This window comes from Apis mellifera, linkage group LG3 (genome assembly GCF_003254395.2).
Source record: "Apis mellifera strain DH4 linkage group LG3, Amel_HAv3.1, whole genome shotgun sequence".
In the NCBI taxonomy this organism is placed as follows: Eukaryota; Metazoa; Arthropoda; class Insecta; order Hymenoptera; family Apidae; genus Apis; species Apis mellifera.
In genome coordinates, this window is record NC_037640.1 from 5,816,243 (window position 1) to 5,841,070 (window position 24,828).

The 24,828-nt window shown below is 36.6% G+C and overlaps 1 protein-coding gene across 7 annotated transcripts in view; it reads left to right on the forward strand.

The window, feature by feature from the left end:
• LOC410951 (RNA binding protein fox-1 homolog 2) overlaps window positions 1-24,828 on the forward strand; it is a 315,194-nt gene that overhangs the window by 114,611 nt on the left and 175,755 nt on the right. For all 7 annotated transcript variants that reach the window (XM_026439411.1, XM_016911104.2, XM_026439413.1 and 4 more), the window contains one exon: window positions 7,939-7,981. In XM_026439411.1, coding sequence (XP_026295196.1) covers window positions 7,939-7,981 — 43 coding nt within the window. The remainder of the gene's footprint in view (window positions 1-7,938; window positions 7,982-24,828) is intronic.

Consider the following 24,828-nt stretch of genomic DNA (forward strand, 5'->3'; position numbering starts at 1 on the left):
GGTAAAAATCTTTTTAAAAAAAGCGTACATTGAGATATCGTAAAAATTATTTTACATATCTGTTGTATTATATGCGACAACGAGTTAAAAATAACTCGTTCACGTGGATAGAGAAGATAATCGGCTATCTCAACTTGGGATGGAAAGCAACGGCCCCCTCCTAGTCTAAAACTGGTAATTTTCAACGTGGCGCAAGGTCGAGCGAGGCTACCCTAATTAGGGACAACACGGTAGATTCGACGGTGTGCGAAAAGACACGCGAGGCGTTCTGCACGCGAGAAGAAAGCATAATTGGCAGCTGTTGGATGCAACAACAACGAGGGATGATGTTCGGGATCACGATAGCAGCACCCATGCCGTGGAATTTGCATGCCTCCTTCGAAACGAAAGGAGGAGAAAGATGATCGGCTGTTATAAGGTATCCTCCCCTCTTTCTCGATTTTAAAGTCGATATATATATATATATAAGAGTCATTCTGTACACCCTTTTGAAGAAACAGGGGAGGGTATTAAATGGAGACTTAACGGATAGAATGTTGATACGCACGTTTTGGTATAACGTAAGCGTTAAGATATCGGCGAGTAAAACTTTTAACGTAGGGAAAATATTGAAAAAGTTTGGAGGGAAGAGGGGGAAGAGATACAAGTTAGAGAAGTGGAAATAGCACGGGAAAGTTTTCTCCAGCGGTATTATAAGGGGGAGGGAATTTTTTATTGCGTTAATATTACGAATATTTGAATCTCTTTTTTATTCATCTTGGAAAATGAATGAAATGATTTATTAAGATTTTTCCAAAAAGAGGGCGCAATTACGAAATATAAAATACTTATTATTCAGAACTGTATAATCAAACTGAATAATAATTCTTTCAAATTATCTTACCTCAAGAGATTCAAAATAAATCGATTATTAATTTGATTCGATATAATTCTCTTGAATATTCCGTTACGAAAAATAAATTGCATCCGAAAGTACGTAATAAAAGTAATGAGGGTTGTAGATGAACACGATTACAATTGCGATTCTTTAAATCGTGAAACGTGAATTAAACAAGCAAAGCGTTATCTCGCACCTTGTTACCCACCGGCTACTGTATTATTTACCGTCTCGTCTCCGTCACGTGAAATTAGATGCGTCTCCGTTTATTATTCCCTTTGGTGCGTACCAATCAGCGCGAAATTTCGCGCGACAGGAATTCCATTTCGAAATTCCGTTGAGGAGGGCGCATAGATGGCTGCCGCCTCTCTCTCTCTCTGTGAATAACTGAACCACCTTGCGCACCTTCGATATACTCGAATTCCGAACTTAGTCGAATGTATTTTCCACGAGCGAGTCGGTGGACAAAAATTTAAATAACGTACGAAAGGAGCGAACGACTAATATCGCGAATATTATTGCCACTGTTTTATTCGCGCATTACATTCAAGTCGAACGAATAATATACATCATTCTATGGATATGGATATATTTGAAAAGGGAGTCGGATTTTTATGGATATAGATTTCTCTGGAAAATTGAATTTAGGGATTAGAGGCTTCGATTTTTATGGGATTCAAATTGGATGGCGATCGACTTCCACGCAATAAAATTGAAAAGCGTCATGATATTTCAAAAAACTAGACGGTGTCTAATTTTTTTAAATAAGATTGTCCAAAAATGAAATGAAGTAAATATATTAATTCAATTAGAATTGGAAAATAATCGACTGAAAAAAGTAAGTTAAAAGAAAAATCGAAACGAATTCTTCGATTCTCAAATATTTGTGTCACAGTTCAGAGAGCTGTTTAATCGATGGCCACGCGACAAGGGTTATCACAAAGCGCCTTCAACCTTATCATCGATACTTTCCACTTTATTCCAGGCTCGATCAGCGAAATCTCGATAGGACGTAATACGCGATCGAGCGGAAGTGATAACGATATGCACGCCCTGTTCCCCCCTCTAATCGTTCGAGAGGTTTCGTTATTATTGCATCCGCCTCTCAACCTCAAAGGTATCGAGATTATCTTTGATCGTTTTGTCTCATCTAAAAAAAAAGAAAAAAGAGAGGAAAGAAAGAAAAAAAAATCGGACATCAACGAGGATTCACCTCGTTTAAGACGAGATTCTTCCGAGGGGTTATTCGGGGCACAAAGATTTCCTCGCGATCACCACTTGCCGTGTTTCTGCACCGTTGGACTCTGATTGGCTTTCTTGCCCCAACGCGGGGATCATTATTGCGACCCTGCATCGGTTAATCGATTGCGAAATTAGTTAAATTCGATTAATTTTTTGAGAATATCTTGACAAAAGGATTCAAATTTCTCAATTCAAACTATTATTTACGATCCAATCAAATTTTAAATACATTTCATAATACCACAATCGAAAGTTCGAAGTTAATTTTTGAGATAAGGAAGGATTGGCAACTTCATTTAACCTCGATCTATAATTTTAATTTCAAATTTCCCGCGAAAACTAACCTAAATTTTATATAAAACCACTAAACGATTAACTTTGTGAAATGAAAATTACAGATATTACGAACAGTGGATGGAATTGCGTTATATCTCGAATTTCTTTTTTTCTTTCCTCTCTTTTTTTTTTTTTTTATTTTTTCTCATGATCACGACACAATGACCAAATGGCCGTTGCACGATAATCCGCGCCGCCATTAACCAGGACATTTACGGCACGTGTATCCATTAACCACGTACACGGACGTCTGCACGAACGTAACAATGGACTTGGGTCCCGTACCAATGAGTACAGAGTTAAACAGAATCGTTGGAAAGCCAATTTACGATAGAGGGTGAGTGATGCTTCTCTCTCTCTCTCTTCTCTCTTCCCTCTTTTTTTTTTGCAACGCAGCATCAAATTTTCGATATTTGATTCGAGTTCAAATATTTGATTCGTCAGCGGGAAACCGAAGCACATGGAATGATGGGAAATGGAACAATTCGGTTGATTGTTATATGCGATAGATACGCGAGATACAAATATAGACTGGTTTGCGAAAAAATGCTTCTAGTGTTTGGACAAATTAATGATTGATGGTATCGGTTGCAACGATATTGATCGTCTAACCGAATTGTAATTTCATACATATCAAAATTCCGATTATAATTAACGTATAAAACCGTATGTAATTTAATTATCTCCATTCCATTTCTTCTTCACACACTGTGCACGATTCTCAGAAAGAATCTTCACGTTTAATATATCGTTTTAATTACATTATAATCTATTGTCACAATTCAATTACCTAAATACAAGAAAGACGATTATAAAACGAAGAAGAAATCTCGCGTATTTCAATTTTATCCTCGAATTTCATCCCAAAAAAAACATCACTCAATCTCGATCTCTATATAAAATCTAAAAGAATCTAACTTCCTTTTAACTTTCGAAGAACAAACCCTGCACAACTGAAAGACTCCGTGAAAGACTCGTGTTCTTTGACGGAACACGATCTTCCTTCGAAATGAGAACACGAATCGTATGAATGCCTCGGTTGTAATAATCGCGAGCGATGAATTATTATTCCGTTTCCGATTCCGCGGATGAATTTTTCAACGGGACGCGACCGCAGACCTTTATCCGCCGGTATCGCCACGTTCTCCAAACCCCTTTCGTACAACAACACGCGACGCCATTATCCGAGACGAGTAGCCCGTGGTATATCCATTACCGCATAAATACACGATGTAATTACAGACGCATCTGTCCGTTCGTTCCTGGAAATTTCTTTTTTTTATCCATTATTATTTATCCAAACATTTTCCTCAACATCTCCAAAGGATTTCTCTTCGAAAGAATTTTTCCCAGAGCATCATTCAACATGGGGGATCTTCCTTCGAACTTGAAGTTTAATTGAAAAATTCTTTTTCTTTTCTCTCTCTTCAGTTGTAAGTATCGTAGGATTACTTTTTTAATAAATACTTCAACCTGTTATTTTCCCATGATTTCTAATGATTTCATCTATTATTTTTATTATTTAAAACGAGAGAATGACACGAATTGATGAGATTATCCAAAGATGTTCATCAATATCCGCAATTCAAGGGAGGATCGAAGATTGTTTCGTGAGGGGACACGCGGATATCCTCGTGCGTGGTAATGGAACTTGTCGCACTTGGGTAATGGCACCAGGTCGAAACTTTGGAAAACGACAGTGCTCGGTTAACAACTTAAATGGAGGGAAGGGGAACGAGATCTTTGACAACTGTTTTCGAACGAGAAATCGTAGCGAACTTACTTACTCGAAATTCGAAATTGAAATTCAAAGTTTTCCTTTTCCTTTCTGTAAAATCAATAATTATCGAAATTAAATTCCGATATTCGAAATTCGTTCTTCTAAAAATCAACAATTCCTCCTCCTCCTCCTCTTTCTTTCTTTCGAATAGACTTCATCCATTTACGGATGTAATAAATAAATTCTCGAATTTCCTGTGCGCACGAGCAACACCTTCCACGTGTCCATTGTCACGTGCACGATACGTGATCGATACACTATCCCGGGGGAACATTGGACGCAGCCTTAGCGGATATTAGTTCCGGATTTTATTATCGGTCGGAAGTGGCCGGCTCGAGCCGCGTTGGGAATTGGATAAGACTTGGAAGGCGGTAAGCGATACAGAAATACGAGGGGAACGTGAGACACCTAGCGGTGAACGGAAAGGAGAGGAAGCACGATAGGCGACGATACAGGTCACGTAGTGGCCCCGCTGGCTAAGCAATCGATTACGAGAACGGAGTTAAAAGTAATTGCTTTACGATTCTTGAGCTCGGCTACGCGGCCGGAAATCGCCCGTTTTCATCCCCAACCGAGCAATCGAAATCTTCTTGCGTCCACCTTTCAAGAGATCTTCATCTTTCAAGCTGGTGTTTTTCATCGTGGGGGATGATGATTGCTACGAATATCCTGGATTAACTTGGAATTTTATTTTATTCGTAACAATTGTATAATTTATCGAACGATTTTAAAAGAAGAATTCGAAGATCTTTGGAAATCTTTTCGATAATATACAAATCGTAATAAAGATCAGAAGATTTTAAATTTTACAAGGGATGATTTTGTATAAATATTAGGATAATGAATTACAAGGAGGGGAAATTGAATTGTTCGATTTGAGTTCGAGGAGGAAATTGGTTGATTAGAAGTTGTAAGAGGGGTGATTAGTTTCCTTCGTTCTTTCACGGACCTTTCATTCGAGGAATTTTAATGAAAATTAGTCCATAACGATGCAAGATTATTCCCTTTTTCCCCGTGAATTTTATTCGCCTGATTAAAAATCCCCCGTATTTCAATTTCCCGATGTAAAATGCAATTGGCTACGTATTCCGTTCCTTTCGATCCATCGTCGTCTTTTCTTCTCCCCTTCCCTTCCAGAAGAAACTCGATTATAATAATAAAACTGAGAACGAAACAAGAGAGGAATCGAGTATCCACGACTTGCACGCGATCAGATTCATCAACCGGTCCAGTGATTCGATCCATGTTTGCAGAAACGTGGATTTTCTAGTTTCTTCCTAAAACGGGCACACGCCAATGATAGTTCCAACTCAAAAAAGGATACGTACACGCGCGATTTATTATTCTCGACTGTCCTCGATCTCCGCCATTTTTCACTATCCATCTTTTTCTGCCTAGCATCGATCGACTTTTTTCTCAGTTTTTCTTTCTTTTTTTCATTCCCCTCTCTCTCTCGAGTTTTTCAGAGAGAACTCATTCCTGTCGATTCGATTTAACGCCTGTTCGATCGAATAGCTCGTATTGCGAGTATAATATATGTAGCGTTAATAGAATGGACGTAATTTGTTTGAGCGCGATGGATCCGATTAATCCGTCGTAGTAACCCGATTTTCCGATCCTTTTTTTTGCCGTTTGTTTAAGTTTTCACGATGTTACCTCGCCATCGGTGAAATTGAATTTCACGCCTGTTCTTTTCCATCCTTTTGTGCAGACAAGCATGGAAATGTCATTTCCTTCTCTTGCTACGTGCTTTTTCAAGAAGCTCTTTCAAGAAGAGGAAAGAAATTCCGGATTGTCTGATGAATTGGATGAAGGAAGATGATTTCGGTGGATGAATATTATTTTTTAAAAACAGAATAATGGAAATCTTAAGGGGATTTTGTTATTATCCATGAAATTATTTCTTTGTTTCTCGAATGATTCTTTCCAATCCCTACATTTCCTTTAATTCGTCTAAGAAATCTTTCATTCTCAAATACATATTCATCAATTTCTATCCCCACAAATTTGCCAAATTTGACAAATTTTCAATCCCTGACAAGACTTCTTCGTAGAGAATGTCTCAGAGAAGGTGATACAATTTTTATTCACTCAAAGAAATTCTCTACAATAATAAAAAATTCTATCCTTTCGATCTTTTTCTCTCCTAAAAACCTCCTAAAGATAATTCTCTTTCATCCAATCGAATCGAATTCAAATTTTTAAAAACTTTCATACAAACTTTACCCAAACACATTCGCGACGAAAACCTAATCAAATCAAATCGAATCGATACTTTCCTTTCCCCGAAAAGATCCAAATCCACGGGCAGAAAGCAAAAGCAAAACGAGACAAAATAAAAAAAACAAGAGAAATGGAGGCGCGAAATCCAAAAAGAGGCAAAACCAGATCAGCCAACGGTTGGACAATCAATCGTGGTCGCCTGTTCGATAACCCCTTTAAATATCGATCAGCGTCGAAACAACGTTTTGCCCGCCGATTCTCGAAATTGCCGTCCTCTCTGACCCTCCCACCCCTCGTAATTTACGCCCGGGCATCGTTTATTTTCGCCGCCCGCCGATCTCCATTTCCATTTTAAATCGAAACCCGCCCTTCAAATTTCGCGAGACCACCCACGTTTCCCCTGGAAATTTTCCACCCCGGCCGGCGACCGGAATGAAAATGGATCCTGGAATGCACCCGCGAGACCCGTAGGAATCTTCTTCTTCTTCCTCCTCCTCCTCTTCCCCCTTTCCCTTCGAGAGATCCTCGAACGTCCGTGGTTTTGAATAGAGACGAGGATTATAAGGTGGTATCGATTGGGGAGCGACACCTTTGAAATCGAATCGAGATGAGCAGATCTTGGTCTTAAAATGAGCGTATCGATTACGTAGATTATCGTGGAACAGGGTGAATAATTCGAGGAATGACGATTAAATTTCAAGGTTTTAAATAAATAAATAAAAGTCGATCGATTTCCCTCGAATTTTGGAACAATATCTGTTGAAGAGAAGATTGTATTATTATTTTGGAATAAATAAATAAAAGTCGATCGATTTCCCTCGAATTTTGGAACAATATCTGTTGAAGAGAAGATTGTATTATTATTTTGGAATAATTGTATTTTTGAAAAAAGAAAAATAGGGAAGCACAAAAGGTTTATGCGTGAAGTGTATATATATATATATTTCCCTTAAATATAATATGAAAGATGGTATTCGTTACACCGAGAAGATTTCCAGAAGAGAAAAAGATATGCAAGAAGGAAACGTAACGAGGAAGTATGTTCCGTTTGAGTATATATACTTTCGAGAGGTATAGTAGCTTCGGGCTAAACGGGCTATTTACCGAAGAGCGTGTTAAAAGATAGCGAGTAGTATCGTGGAGGAACAAGCGAAAGACACCTAACTTTTAACGAATCCAAGAATATTCATAATTAACATCAAAGAACGATCCTCCTCAAACGAGCATGAAAATGCACAAGATAATTAATTAAATGTAAACTTGGTCTCGTTTCTCTAAGGTGAAATTTACTCCTCCCTTATGTATCGAGAAACGGAATAACATCGACGACTAAAAAACAAATACCCACGCTTCGACGAACTATCTCTTCCCTCCCCTGTTAAAAAAACAATCCAACGACGAACTGAACGAAATAACAAACTAACATGGGACGATTATCAATAATCTCCGAATTAATAACACGTTCCGTTTCTCGTTTCAGGTTGACCTACCACGCCAAGACGCCACACCGCATACCCCACATCGTGAGTACACAACGTAGAATTGAGAATCGTAACGTTTAATTAACCCCGAAGCCATCCGAATTGCCGCCGAGCGTGAAATAGTTCTAGAAGAGAATTCGAGGGAGAAGAAGTTTTTTTCTTCAACCTCTTGCTACCGCACTTTCGTAATTTTTAATCTCCATCCGTTTAATCCACCGCCTGCTATCCCTCGAAACGAGCTCAAAGAATCCTCTCTCCTTCTCTCTCTCTCTCTTTGACTATCCATTCCCAACCATCGGGTTAAATATCGAGCCTCCACGAGCCGCGATATTAATCCAATCCCTTTTGACCAAGGTTGAACAAAAGGAGGCTCGTCTTTGACACGGAAACCGCGAGAACTCCGTTTGCCCCAAGAATGATTAATATATCGAAAGGAGAGAAAGAGAGAGAGAGCAGTTTTAATTTCGATCCTCGATCGTTCCCAAGTTATCCCCTTTCGGGATTAATCACGCGAAAAGTTTTCTAATTCGGTTCGAATGCACAGGCGGCGCGGAGGGGGGTAATAGCGGGCCGATGTAATTTTCCTTCCCGGCAAACTCTTTTCCGATACGCGGCTATTTGTTCCCCTCGTCTCCCCAATCGTCTCCCACAATAACGGAATTGATTTACTTAGGAATTTTCGGTGAACGGTGAAATTTGACTTTCGAGACGTTTATTTTATCCGATATTCCGTGTTATTTCGCGGTTAATATTAATTACGATGTTATTCGATATGATTAATTTTCTAACTGTAGTATAATATCGTTTTGTAGCGAGAAAATTTTGAAATGAATGAAATAACGTGATGTAAAATAAATCGAGAAATGTTAATTCTTCGTGTCTAATTCTAATTTCTAAATCTAATTCTCGAAAGGTTAATCTACAAAATCTTTGTTCGATTGGCTTACAAAGAGGAAGATTTCTAGAAAAGGGGAAGCTCGTATTTTGTTAATTTATAACTGATCAATTTTACAAATTATAATTTTTATCCCATCATCCGATTTTCCCTCCAAAATTAAATAATACTCGCTCTTACTGAACATCCTCACAATTCTCAGCTCTTATCCCTTCTTTCAAAAATATTAGACATGAAGAAACGAGGGCCTTCTCTTTGATCGAGGAAATAAAATTCGCTTTAACTTTAAATATTATATTCGAAAGTAATATAGCAGGAGTAAAATAAATCTTTGGTTAATTTCATCGAGGATAGTTCCCCGCGAAATGGCAGGGAGAGGAGGAGCAGAAATGGCGAACAAGCAGCATCTGTGCAACGTGGCAAATCCTCCGGCAAGAAAACTGGCTTAATCCTCTTACGTCCACCGCTCTGTCGCGGAAAAATGGCTGACCTTAAACCCGACAGAAACACGAGGCGGTTCCTCAACGAAAGGAAATCACACTTATTCGCCATGAAAAACTCTCTGTCTGGCTATCATCGTTAAGAAGATTTTTCGAATGGAAACGAAATTGAACTTGGTTCGTTCCCGATCTCCTGATACGATGAATCGAATTCTGATGATGAATCGAAAATGGAAGCCTTTATCGCTTTCTTACCGCTCTTTCGAACCTCGTCGAAGCAGCAAATTAAGGGATATTGAAATTTTGGATTGGAAGACGAATTATTTGTTAGAGAAATTGAGAATCTTGTTGTGTGGGAATTTCCTAGAATTTTTAGAAGACTATAATCAACCAATAAATTGTTTAACGAGTTGATAAGCACCGATGGAACACGAGTTGGTAGCAGATGGAATGTTAATTGGTCAACTAAATAATTAAGAAACATGGATCTCCAGATTGGATTTAATTGACGACAGTCTGAGACTTCATTCACATTGTGATATTTTTCCACTATGCATATTTATGAAGTCTATCTCATAGAGAAGATAAAAAAAAAGATCTTATTTAATTTCATTGAGAAATCCATTAGCAAAATACCTAATCTTCTCTTTTTTTTCTTTCTCATTCATTTTTTCAACATTTCAGAACCTCATCTCATATAAACTACAAAATTGCAAAAGGAAAAATCTTTCTAATTTGTCACTCCATCAAATTTGCCAATAAATCAATTGAACTCGAGAAACGCGATACCAAGATCTTCGATCTCAAAGATTTAACTATTTCGAAAGTATCGAGCAATCGCAAAAAATAACTCGAAAATAAGAAGAAAAGAAAAACGAAATCCAATCAGAATTCCAATCCCATATGGAATATTTGAACCAAAGGACACTGTTCGAATTGGATCACCAATGGTCCTAAGATACGTTAAGATACGACAAGAAACTTCAACATTTCGAACACTCTGCTATTTACGCGATTACTACCCTTTCCCTCGATTCGAAACTCGCCATCGAAAATTCGTTCGACGATCTCGCGTGCAGGTTATCAAGTAATGGCTCTACATGACTACTCTTATAATTAAGGGATGGCTGATAGGAACACGGGGACAGGTAAGAAAATAATTGCCATCAGCTCCGTCGATCCTTCCAAGGAGCGCCTATTTAAGGGAGGATCCTCCTCGCGGTGCTTCTTCCAGGGAGAGGGATGAACGTCACAAAGGCGGCCGATGCGATGCGTTCGACGAAGGGATGAGGGATGGGAGGGGTAAATTAGTACGAGACACCCTGAAGATGCAGGCATCGTTCCTCCCCCCGGGCCGAGACGTAATTTCGACGTGACGCTCGTTAATTACACCCTCGACAAGCGCGAAACACGGACCTGCAATTTTCCGCTCTCCTATCCTCGCGGCTACCTCGGGCTTGTGCCTCTGAATTTCTGCCACTTGCACTTCGTTACGCCCGCTCCTTGTTCCCGTGCACGAGTCGAGGAAGGGGTTGGGAGAGGGTTGGGCTGGGGCGAGCAATGTCGACAATGAGAATTCTGAAGATATTCTTTGGAATTGGAAATATTTTCTCGGTTGTTCAGAATTCGGTTGCATTGTATCTTAGGACAGGATGCCTTTGGTGTAGTTTAATTTCATCCCTTATCGAATTCGTTTTCTTAAAGGAGGATTTGGAATTTTTAAAATAATCAAGCATCGCGAATCCTTTCTTTACGATTATCGTTGATTTGATAGGAATAATTAGTCGATGGATTGGGTTAAGGTGAGCAATGTCGCCTTTTGACAATGAGAATTCTGAAGGTATTCTTTGAAATTGGAAACATTTTCTCGGTTGTTCAGAATTCGGTTGCATTGTATCTTAGGGCAGGATGCCTTTGGTGTAGTTTAATTTCATCCCTTATCGAATAATTCGTTTTCTTAAAGGAGGATTTGGATTCGGCGGATTGTTGGTAAAAGGAAGAATTTTTAAAATAATTAAGTGTCGCGAACCCTTTCTTTACGATTATCGTTGATTTGATAGGAATAATTACTCGATGGGTTGGATTGGGGCGAGCAATGTCGACAATGAGAATTCTGAAGGTATTCTTTGGAATTGGAAACATTTTCTCGGTTGTTCAGAATTCGGTTGCATTGTATTTAGGGCAAGATGCTTTGGTGTAGTTTAATTTCATCCCTTATCGAATAATTCGTTTTCTTAAAGGAGGATTTGAGGATTTTTTTTTTTTTTTTTCTTTACGATTATCGTTGATCTAAGAAGTAATTATTCGATTTGAACGTTTTAAAGATATCGTATAGTAGAAAGAAGTAAGAAAAGAAATTAATCGAATGATGCGCAATCTTGTTTATTCTACTATTTTTCTGCTTATCGCATTTTTCACGAGAAATCAGAAACGAAGAGCTCCTCTACTTTTATATTTTTCTTCGAAATAATAAGCTAGTTGAGAATCATCGGGCACCCTCATGAATACCAATCGCGTAGAAAATAAACATCCGCGTTGTTATAAACAACAATAGATTTACCTCCCTCTCTTGGAATAATGATCCGGAAGCATCCACCTTGTTCCTTACAAAATTATTATTATCTCGAAGCTGATTTCACGCTTTCCCACATTTTTCCCACATTTATACAAACTTCGTAAAAACGTCGAACGCACTTCCTTCCTTCTCGAAACTTTTCCCCCCCTCCACATTCCCGAAAAACATTCCAATCATGAGCAGAATTTCATCCCTTACCATTCCCTCTCGAAACCCCACGAATATTCCAGTAAAACTTCCACTTTACAACCCTTGACTTTCCCCTGACTCGGCAAACAATCCCCCCTCCTTCCCTCATTCCGACCTATGCACTTCCTCTTTCACCCCCACAGAAAGAAAATATGAATCTACACACCCCGCGAAGGGAATTGAAAATCATTCGCGAATCATTCCTGAATAATCGTTTCAAAGCCAAAGGAAAAAGATCGGAAATCGGAGAAGGATTTTCACGAACTGCTGCGGATTTTTTTCCCCACCCTCTCCCCCCTAGGCGCCGATGACATTGGGGTGGTGAAAATTCATGAAGGTGGGAGGGGATGGAAGGATTCTTCTCGAGGAGAATCGCGTGATTGAATTAGAATCGAAAGCGTGTGCGCGGGGTAAGGATGGGAGGGAGACAAACCTGTGGGAAATGCGGGAAAAGTGCTCGTCGAGGGTCTCGAGTGACGGGACGGATTAATAACGGAGGATGTTTTAATAATCTCGACGGACGCGGGTATATCGGGATGGGAGAACCGCAGCAGCAATCTAATCTGCGGATTGGATAAATTCCAGCACACCTGCACACGCGCCTGTTTAGTTGAAAAATTCAATCGGACGAGGATCCATTCGATGATCATCGTTCCACGTTTGGTCAAGAAAGAAGGAAGAAGGAAAATTTGAAAGGTGATAATTCGAAGAGGATTTACGAGCAAGTGAGAGAATTTTAAAATTTTCTTTTAAGTATTTATATTTCGTTCGATTTGTGAAAAAATTAATATAAGAAAAGGTAATTTTTTTTAATAAAAGTAGAATTCATTTTTCAGTGTCACAAGATTTTTTCATTAGCCTCATCGGTCACAAAATGAAAAATATATTTTATTATATAAGGAAAAAGGATGGAAAGTAATTTAAAAATTTGGAATATCCGCAAAATTATTTATGGAAATAATTAATATTCCTCTTTGATTATTACGCGACGTAAAGAAACGAAAAAAAAAAAAACAATATAATTTTTGAAATTTTTCTCTTGTTGAATGAAATGGATCGGAAATTAGAACGAAGATAATTAGACCATGATTCGATTTCAGATTAATCCTATTCCCATTTCGAAGACTTGTCTTAACTATTCTACAATTAGCCTCTGTTCGATAAGCCTAACATCGATATCAACCGGATCTAGATTAGTTCGATTCCGATATGAATCTAGAACCACTTTATTCCAATTTAATATAATTAGAAATCGAATAGTGACTTAAATACAGCACAACCAAGTAATTCCAATTAACGTTTAAACCTCTTAACGATAAATACAGAAATTATATTCAGAACCCGAATAACGTTCGAACTACTCGATACTCATAATAGCCCGAAAATGAATAAGGCCGAATCTCAATGGACTGTATCTATCGTATCCATTTCCAATTCCCAAAAACGGTTCATGCGAACGGGGAGATATGTAACCGAAAAGGAAATGTAAAAGCAGACACGCATACAAACGGTGCAAATTAATCCTCGATTAAAAGGAGCCGCCTTTACGCGCCGGCTAATTAAATCCGGGAAATTAGCTCTGTCTTGAAGGGAGATGGAACGTCAACTGCAGGAAACGCATAATGGCACGGCTGTTTCCGCAACGTCACAAAGCAACAACAAACAGAGAAAGAGAGAGAGAGAGAGAGAAAGAGAGAATCAGAACCATAAACGAGGAAGAGCGAGATTTAAATCTCTTCCGGTCCGAAGTCTGGTCCAGCAATTCTCCTCTTTCTCTCCTTTCCCTCTTCTCTACAGTGGATAATTTTCCATGGCGAAAAATAATTCGTAGGGAACGTTTTAATATGAATTTCACGGTTTTAAAACCGAAGAGAGACTCATTGGTAACTGGAATCATGAAGCGCTAATAATAGCGACGGTTCCAGATTCTTGAAATTATTTTCGACTGTTTTCGCGCCACTTTCCAGACATTTGAAGGGAATGGAAAGGGTATTTCATTGATAAAAAGGAATCAACGGAACCGCGACGAAAGCCTTTTACTCTATGGATTTCCATTATGCCAGTCCCGAAGGGGCTTGGGATTATGAATAATTTGGAAGTATTTGCTTTTCCGCCTCCGCTTTAGAATTAATAAGAAGTAATTCGAAAGCAGCGCGCCAGACGAGTGGACTTTATTACTGAGCAACGGATTGCGAACGGATGGTTTATTTCTCATGGAAGTACGAAATCTTTTCAAGATACCGATATGAATTTTATACCCCTAAAGATTGAATGGTAAGGTCTCTTTTTTAAATGAGAATCTAAGAACTGATCTTTGGAGAGATATTTGAATTCACTGAGTAGATAGGATTCATTCCTTGAACGATTTTCTTTGAAAATTGAAGAATGGAGATAAAATGTTTAAGGAATTTTGGAAAAAATAAAATCACATTCTTCACAATTATATAATAATATATATATTGATGATCTACATTCCAAACACAGAAATATTTGATAATTTTGAATGAACATCTTGAACATTTTTTAAATATATTGTATTATAAATCAAGATATTTTAAAAAAGAAGTTAGAAATCTGTGTTCAGATTGTAAAATCTTCACATTTAAAAGAAAAGATTCATTGTCTAAGGTAATATTAATAGAATTTAGTTTCTAATAAGTTAATATGATAAAAAAATACATAAAAACATAAAATATAATATTGGTATTAAGATATAATATATACACTTATGCGTACAATATCTATAATAATCCATAATATTGAAGAAAAAGACAAAAGAAAGAAAAAGAAAATACAAAGAGTAAAATAAATTATAGAAAAATAATTAAAAGACTTACCATAAGATGATAGATGACTGCTTTATTTTCTTGATACACTGACTCTAATATGTGAAAATGAATATTAAAATAAATAAATACAAAACTATTGATATTGACTATTGAAATTATTATAGAGAAACAAACACTGACTCTAATTTCGCGAATGATTATTATAATTAAAATAAATATGCACTTTTATGCACTAAAATATATTGAAAATACTATTGCGCAACAAACACTGACTCTAATGACCACATTGCGCTTGGTCATAATAAAAAATAATATTCTGAAAATGAAGTTGCATTAATACAAGAAGAGAAAGATAATTAGAAAAAGAAATATTTATTTTCCTGTTTATGTTTTATTTTCTATCGCGTATTCACTATTTTTTTAATAGTTATTAAATAATTATTATTTCGCGAATAACAAATTAAATAAAAAGTATGGTTAACTTTTCATCGTTGTCGAATATTTCGAAATTATTGAATTATATATAAATTACGTATTGAATTATGTATTAATTGTATATTGAATATCGAATATTATTGAAAAAATATACGATTCAACCGCATATATACGTTTATATGATCTTAAAATAAATTATACATTACCAAATCTTCTTGAAAAATTGATACGTTGACTGTTACGTAATCAAAATGGCGTATCATGGTGTTTTATATTCTCATTATACTGCATCCTGCAATCGACCAATAATAATCTGAAAAAAGATTAATAAATTTGAAGAAATAGAACTTGCAATGCATAAAATTAAAGAAAAAGTACATATATTAAACAGTAATTGAATTCAAATTCAGTTTTAAAGATTGATATAAGATATTTATAATCCTAATAGGTTACAGGTACGATCGGAAGAAAAATATATTCGAGAAATTAGTTAATTTTGTTATTAGAAACATGCAATGGATTGTTAAACAAGAAAAGCTAACAATATTCTATAAAAATCAGTTGAATAAAATTATAAATACATACTGCGTAGTTAATATTATCCAGGACAAATCAACAACACGTCACACCACAAAGATTTTCGACAGAACTATGATGCTACGCATTACAGGATTGGCTAAGGACTTTCTAATTGGCTGAAACGACATTTCCCCTTCCACTAAAAATTACGCGCCAAATCGAAGATAATCTTTCCTAGAACTGATGAAGTAAGAAATATTATGATTAGATGGCTATAAGAAATGTTTTGACTTTTGTTTTGCAGAATGTATACATAGGTACCAATAACATATTTCCTGGAAGTCATTTTCGGAAATATTTTCGTAAATATACAAATGTATTATTTATAATTCAATCGTATGACGAAGTAAAATTTTATATTGTAGATACAATAATCATAGTGCAGTTTCAACATCAATCGTAGCAATTTTATAGTGATTAATATCGTAAAGAAATTAAAAATATTCTCTAAATTCTATTATTAAAAAATTATTATTAAAATATCTATTTCATATTTCCTTTATAATAGAAAATAAAAAAATTTTAAATTTAATTTTTGAATTTATATGTAGTAGAGCTCTATGTTATCGACTCTTCCTAGTTTAATACAGAATATGGTCACAAGGTGGCGACAACGAACAAACTGAGAAGCGCGCGCAAATAATTTTCGAATAGTTTTGCAATATTGTTCGACGCCATGCGTGCACCAAAGAAACATGTTTCGTTTTCTGTGGAAAAAACAGTGCAAGATGTAATTAGAAACATTAGACTACGTAACATTAGGATGAGAATAATCCTGAACCAAGAGTGGGAGCAATTGGACTGGGAAATTTGGGTATGTCACTATAAAAATATTACTTTCTAAATTTGTCATATACAGTTATCTTTTCTAACAAGACGTCTCTTGCCTAGAATGTTATACGTTATTTTATTTTGTCTATTTGCTTGCTCGTTCTTCGTATTTTTCTTTTATAATGATATAACTGAGCTTAATTAACAAATATTTTAACTAATTCATCAACAATTGCTATTATATTAAAATTGTGTATTTTCATTCGTTAATGAATTCCATTGCCTGAGAAAATCGTTAATCATTCGTTTATTTAGAAGGTTTAGAACGATATAAGGGAAATGTTAGTTGATTATTATCTTATAAAAAATACTTTCTAAATCATCATTCTTTTTATCGTGATTCTTACTAGATTTGAATCACAACCTGAAATCGATTAAATGTTAAGCACTAGATGGCGTAAGATAGCAAGACATGTGTCGCCACCACCTACAAACAAAATCCCAAAATAGTTCTTTACGAGGAGCGCTGCTATTGGTCCTTCATTGATAAAACAGTTTCCTAACTTTGCATCAAATACATTGTTTCGATTTTGAACAAAAACTTTAAATACATATATGCAATTAATATTACATATAATTTTAATTTAATAAAATAATTCAATATAATATTTGAACTCATGTCTCTAATATTTTTTGTTGCGAAGAAAACAAAATCATATTTTTCCAAATTAATAATTCAACATTTCAGATATTTTATATACATATATATCATTCATTTGTTTATAATATTTATGCAAAATTAATAAGATTCTTGATTATATTTTCAAACAATTCCTTGCGTTCATGGACACCATCCTTATCAACAATAAAGGCACTTGTCTACTGTTTTCATTAATTAATTTTTTTTTAATTGCACAATTATATAACATAAAATAATAAAAACAATATATAAAGTGTGTATAATTTGTTTATCAAAGTCGTATAATTTTATATACACGTACAATGCACATTATCGATAACCGCAAAGTAAACTGAGATATTTTTCATAATTTATGCGAGCCAATAAATTTTTATCGATCAGTATCATTATCTTGATGAGATTAATATCTTTATATAATACTTTTACATAACAACCTATTGGTCGCATGATGCAATATCTGAATCAATTATTAATTACAGGTCGTAATAAAAAAACATTTACCGTATTAGAGTGCCCCTTTTACGTGAAATATTTTTAACTTACATTTCTCTTTAATCGTTTATCTCCACTCTCAATCCCAACTCAAACATTTCCATCAAAAAAATTCTTTCAAATTTCAAATATGTTGAACCATATTTTCTCGATCGTATTCTCGATTTTCAATGCCTCTTATACCCCGATTGCTTTCAATCGAAATTCCACGGTGCTTTTGTAACACTTCAACGTGAACGCTAATACAAGCCTGAAACAAGCAATTCGCCAAATATACATCGCCGGTATATTTAGCTGGAAAATTGAACCGGTGCCAGGATACGGCCCTGTAATTCGATCCAGCTGGTCAGGGGGATGTTTTCGGGTGCAACGGGTCCCGCAGGATCACCGTCCCGAAATAATCGTTCCGCAAGAATTCCATCCGGCCGCCATTTTAATCGCAGCCAACCCTTTCGAAAGAGGGAAAGAGGCTCGAAAGAGAGGCAGAGCTCGCGTGTCGCGAAAATATTCACGAGGAAATACGATACACGATAACAGAAAGGGGAGAAGATTATAGATTTCCTGCTCCACTTTACCGAGTTTCCTTTCCACCATTCGAACGCGATAGATACTCTCTTTGCTCTTTCCATCGTTCGATTATTCAATGTATTCTTGGAGAATACAGATCCTTCGGTATATGGTATATATATTTTTAGAAATTACAATCTTGGAGAGTTGCTCGTTAATTCTTTATTCTAGCCTTGGCATCATTTTATCCGCTTTAAATCTTTCTAAAAACTTTTTAAAATTAGGATCTTAAAAATTAAGATACATTTCACGGAAAGATTATTTTTATCTTCTTTACATTTTCACATTTTATTTAGTTTTAAATTTAGATCGTTGAAAAGTTTCTTCAATCTAAATTTTCCTCCCGTGAATAAATATACGTTGGAACAGAAAAAGTAAAGAATAAATAACTTCTAATAAAAATAATCCTTCTCAATCCAATTTTCTTCTATCAAAATTATCCATTATAGGATAACGAGAGAAATTCCATCGAATCATAATTTTCGTTAATCAAGAGATCATTCCAGATATTCCATTTTCATCGTTCGAAAAATTTATCTCTTCCTCGTTAGAAATATTATTCTGAAAGAATCTATCAACTTTTCCAATTCTTCCTCTCCATTAAAAACTATTCGACGAATCAAAAGGTTATATACAGTATATATACCCAACATCTGAGTTTCTGAGAAACAATTTCAACGAAATTTCACGTTTCTCTCCTCCATTTGTCCATCCATCCATCCCCTCGAGCGCATCACGACGACCCTCGTTTCTTATTTTCCCGAAAATAACGTGGCAAAGGGGGATGCTGGTAGCGGTTCTCGGAACCGTGGCGTCTAAGATCCCTTTGACGGTCCGTGGAGAGAAAGCCCTTGGATCCAGGGTCCGTTTCAACCGTGTATTTACACGCTCGTGGAAGGTTCGCCCAACTAGCTACTGTGCAACCGCCTCGGAAGAGAAACATACAGCCTCGAGTTTGTTAGTGACGGGAAGCAGAAACACGTGGCGTCACGTAATATTTCTGCACGAAGAGCTGGCCCGGCTGGAATCGATGGAACGGGCCATCGTTTAAAAACGAACTCTCCTCTCTCGGGCGCATCGCGTGTCCGTCCGACTTACGTCGATTCAACCAAGTCGAATGAGATATTTCTGGAGGGAAGGAAGGAAGGAAGGATTGTAAAATTCAGGCGAGATTTTTATGATAAATTTTGAAGTAAGGAGGATGGTAAAGTTTTATGAAATGGGAAGGATTAAAAAATTCTGATTAAATTTTAAAGTTCGGCAATCGTTTTATAGGTATTTGGAATATTTTAGATTCTCCGTTCACTCGTGATATTTCAACCGGGAGCGGAGTAAAAATAAATGTAGACAAGCTTAAGAATTTGAAGTTTCGTAAGAAGGGTTTCGGAACAAAAGACGTGATGCAGATAAGGATTTCACGAAATAATATAGAATTTCTTTTAATAAACCAATAAAAGCCTTAGGTTAAATATTACGGATCGAATTCGAAGCTCAAGGGAAACTGAAATATATAACAGTTTAAGCTCTCGTTAAACTAGAATACCCCATTATTCCATGTTTAACGTATGAATAGGGTATCACTTACTCGAAAACAATCCTCCATTCTCCTTAGGCAAAATTCAGAAAACTTATTTCATCGTGTATATATTCACAGAATGCAGCGAGTGGTAATAGGAGAAAGGGAGAAAGCGCGGGCAGAATTTAGCGGCCGGTTAATTTTAGTCGAGGTTTCTTATTTTCGTATCAGTCAGCGGCTGCAGACCGCCGGGAATTCGCCGCGGCTCTTTTTATCTCCACTCTGCTAGATTTTATTTCGACGCAGGGCCGCCGAAACGCCAGGCCCTGACCTTAGGGAGCCAATTCTCCGCGTTCATTCACTTTTCGAGTCAAGACAATCCCCTTCCCCCTCCTCTTCCCCTAGGTCCTGTACCCAGAACCGACGTCAACCCTTCTCCTCCTCCTCTCCTTCGCCGTGTCTTCATTAATTCAACGCCGTCTACGCAACTTTTTCTTCCTCTCTCTCTTTCTTTCTTTCTCTGTGTGTCTCTTTACCTCTCTCTCGTTTCTCGACTCTCAAGTGCGACCAACTCGCGACATTTCTGTACCGAGAGCGGATGTTGAACACTTTGGACGAGGTAATTTTTAAAGAAATACGGGTATAATGGCAAATTTCCTTCGTTTGTTAAGAATATTGGATAATAAGATGAATCGAGGATTTCAATGGAGGAGAGGGTTTCTCTTTTTTCAATGGAAGTTTTAAAAATAGCTTCGAGAGATTGTTATTTTCCAAGCGATATTTGGGATATATTAATTTTAATTCGTATATAATTTATTTAGTTATTTAATTATTATTTATTTAGTTTGATGTTAATTTTAATTGTTATAAATGATTTAAAAAAATCATAAATATTTATTTTGGTGAAATAAATTATCTATATTCATTTTCCATAGGGAGGATTTTATGCACGAATTAACTCAAATTCTCGTATTGGCAATTTTCGAAAAAAAGAAAATCTCGAACAATTAACAGAAAATTGTTCTTTCGTGAACAATTCTCTCCCATAAGAAATAAGATTCAATATTGTTCAAAATCGGTTTATTTGCCGTAAGTTTCATAAAAATAGGGTCGTAATGAACGTAGAGATTCGTAGAAGGAAGAGGTTCTTTATCAGAATCTTGTCCCCGAGGCGGATAAGATATTTGCCGCGTTTATTGACAATTTCGGGACTGGTTGGGGGGGATTTGCGCGAACACAATCTTAAAATTGAAGCGATAAACTGTTTGCCAACCTAAGCTAAAAAAAAACCACCCTGGGAGGTGGGATACAGAAGCGATCGTAATATCTGGCCGCATATTAAAGCGACGCTCATTAAGGCGGCCGCTGCATTTTCGACGAATTTGCTTAAGTGCACTTTGGGTCAAAGCTCGAAAATTTGCACTTACTATCGCGAGGTATAAAATTATTTTTGGTCGTAAGTCGGAGACGCCATTAAGTCGAGGGTTGAACCTTTCGCAACTTCTCCGGATAGTTGGAAAATAAATATCGCGCGCGAGGGTGAAATTTCAGAGTTTTAAATTTAAATTTCAGAGAAAGATCCTAGATACATTCGTTGATTAATATATATATTTTTTAATTTTTTTTTTTTTTGCGCTTGTAAAAGTAACAAACTACGATCCAAATTTTTATTTTAATGAAAAAGCGCAAGTAACGATTTCTTAAAAGATTACAAAAAAAAGGATCAATAGATTGAAACAATTTTTTCACTTCTCGTATAAAATACACTTATAGAGTGATTAGATATCATTTTCAAAAAATTATCATCGAGAAATTTTTCTATCTTTCGCAATTGGAATATTAAAATTGTGATTATTCTAAAAAAATTTCAAGATTATACTACTTTCAGTTAGTTTATTTCCACAGAAAAGAGTAAGAATCGACGAAATTATCTTAAAAAAAAAAAAAAATCTGTCTTCCCTATAATTTCAAATATTCTGAGAAAAGATAAAGAGAGATACGCGTCTATAATATTCTCCAAGTTTCCGGACAATATTAAGGCTGGAAAAATTTCGCGATTTGAATATTTCAGGGTCTTTATTGGAGGGGGTTCGCGCGTGTGCGTTGAACATTTCGAGGCTGAGAGGCTCGGTTGGTCCCGAGCATCGGCACAATTCTCTCTCGTAGTCGTCATGGAAACCCCTCTTCGATGTGCTCCCTTGTCGAGAGTAGGCAGTTTCCAGAGGTTTAGGGTGTAACCTCGAGGGCGAACAACGTCGATCAAGGCTAACCTATTCCAACGATGATAAATCTAAACACTTCATCTTGTCTTCTGCTTCCACCCACCTATACGCCCTACTCCTACTCCGGGAATAAAAAAATTTATCCCCGATGAATAATTTTAACAATTCTTTCCTCCTTCTTTTTCCATAAATTTTAAAATTCTCTCGTGTCGACCTTTTTTCTCTCTCTCTCTTTTTTTCTCAACCGATAAGAAGATAAGAAGTTCATGCAAATATAAAAATATAAAGCTTATTCGAAGTTTTTTCAAGTTTTTTGCACCTTATTCCCGTAAGTTTTTTCGTAACTCCAACTCTCCGCGCGAAAGATCTCCTTTCATCATCCCAGGAAAAAATTTCGACGACGAATCGTCGTCGATCTGTTTAAATCTCATCTGTCACGACAAGCTGGCAGCGTCGAATAAAATCCGAAGGATCGACCCGATTCTTCGATAGTCCCTCCGTTTTATCAAAATTACCCCTTATATTTTGCCTTGCCGCCCTCCTTCTAGATTCCAGCTTGTAGATTCGATCTGTTTGCGAGGATATAAATCCTAAAAAAAAAAAAAGGAAAAAAAACACGTAGATTCGAAGGAGGGACGACCTATAAACCGAGATCGTGATCGGTGAGTTTCGATGACCGGCCAGAACTTACCGCCCTCCTTTCGAAAATATTGTCGTGGATGTCGATATGGCGGCCGAAACTTGTCGGAAAATTAGGTTAAAAGTAGGACTCAGAAGTTGTTGGACGACTAATATAATTTGCCGATTTTATAAAAGACGATTTAAACAAATTTCATCACTCGAGAGAAAAATTTATTATCGCGTTTATTTATTCTTTTATTTCTTTCTTTCTTCTTCAGTCTCGTCGTTTCTTTTATTATTAAGTTATCAAATTATTCTTACAAAAAGTGCTTCTTTTTTATCGTCGTTTTATTCTTCCTCACATTCATCCTTACAATCTCCATTATAAACGTTTTCTTAAGAACACGTCTTTTCTTTCCTTTCCTTTCTCCTCCGTTAAACGTTTCTGCGAGGAATGCTCGTCATCGATCGTCAATTTTCAAAAATAAATCGACCAACATTGACATCTCGTTGCCTCGTTATTGTCCATTCTTCTTAAATAGCAAAATCAACAATAATAATTCGTCGTATTCTATAACATCCATCCCCCATTATCCCCCCATTTCCCTCCTAACGAGTAACTCGTTCTCGCTTATTTATATATTCTCCACTCATTGCACTCGGCCGAAATAAAAAGACCTCTTCTCCCATCGATCTGTTTTTGCCACGTACAAACTCTCGCAACTTGGAATTTCACTTGGAGGCAGGCTCCAGGGTTGGTTGACGGTCCTGGGGTCCAATAAATTTGTCCCCTTCTTGTTACTTCTTATTCGTCCCGCCGTGAGGTCAAACCCTTGAAACATTTATAGTGTGACGAGGATGTTGCACGAGTCAAGTCGAAGTCACGACTCGAAGCGGAGAGAAGGCGACCGTTCTTCTCTTGCGCTCTCCAGCTGCGTGTGCACACGAGCTTCTAAAAATACGCGGCCACCCCGAGTTGCACTTGAAATCGCGTCGAATCGAGAAAAAGAGAGAGAAAGAGAGAGAGATCGTCGATGAACAATTTCACGGAGACACAAGATTGAGGCATCCCTCGCGTTCCTCTTGAAAATCTTGCGGCATCCGCTTATAATTCGAGGCGTGTTTCGTTCGTTCTTGGCGAGATTAGAAGTTGTGCGTCGATCGAAGTCGAGGAATTTTTCTCCGTTCCAAGGTTGCTGATATTCTAAAATGAATTTTTAATCTTCTTTATTCTCGATATCGAATTTTCTTGTTGGAATTGTTTAGTTGATTCAACTCGAACAAGATTTTGTCTTTATCATTCAAGATAGGTGCGATCGGCTAGGTTTTGTTCATTTTTTGTGCGATTGGAATCGATTGATCGTCGATCGAAGTCGAGGAATTTTTCTCCGTTCCAAGGTTGCTGATATTCCTATTTCTAAAATGAATTTTTAATCTTTATTCTCTATATCGAATTTTCTTGTTGGAATTGTTTAGTTGATTCAACTCGAACAAGATTTTGTCTTTATCATTCAAGATAGGTGCGATCAGCTAGGTTTTGTTCATTTTTCGTGCGATTGGAATCGATTGATTGCTGAAGGTTGCTAATATTTCTAAAATGAATTTTTAATCTTTATTTTCGATATCAAATTTTCTTGTTGGAATTGTTTAGATTCAACTCGAACAAGATTTTGTTTTTATCATTCAAAACAGGTGCGATCGGCTAGGTTTTGTTCATTTTTCGTGCGATTGATCATCGATCTGATCTTCGTGGAGAGATTTTTATCAGTTCCAAGGTAATCTTGAACAAGTGCAAAGATTATAAAAAGTAACGAATCTTTTCATCTTAATTTTCTATTTCATAATGGAAAATGATGAATATATGTGAGATATTCATTTAGGAAATATTTAATAGAATTAATTGAGGGGTAGTAATATCAGGGGACACGTACAGATTGTATTTTCCTCTTGCTCCATTTCAGTGACAGTCTTCCTTTTTTTTTTTTTTTTTTTGATTAAAAATATAAGAGGTCTGGGAAAATGGTAAAAAAGTTTCGAACGATGGAGAGTGTGATTACACGTTGGGTCGATTGCGCTTCTGTAACTTTGTCGCTGTTTA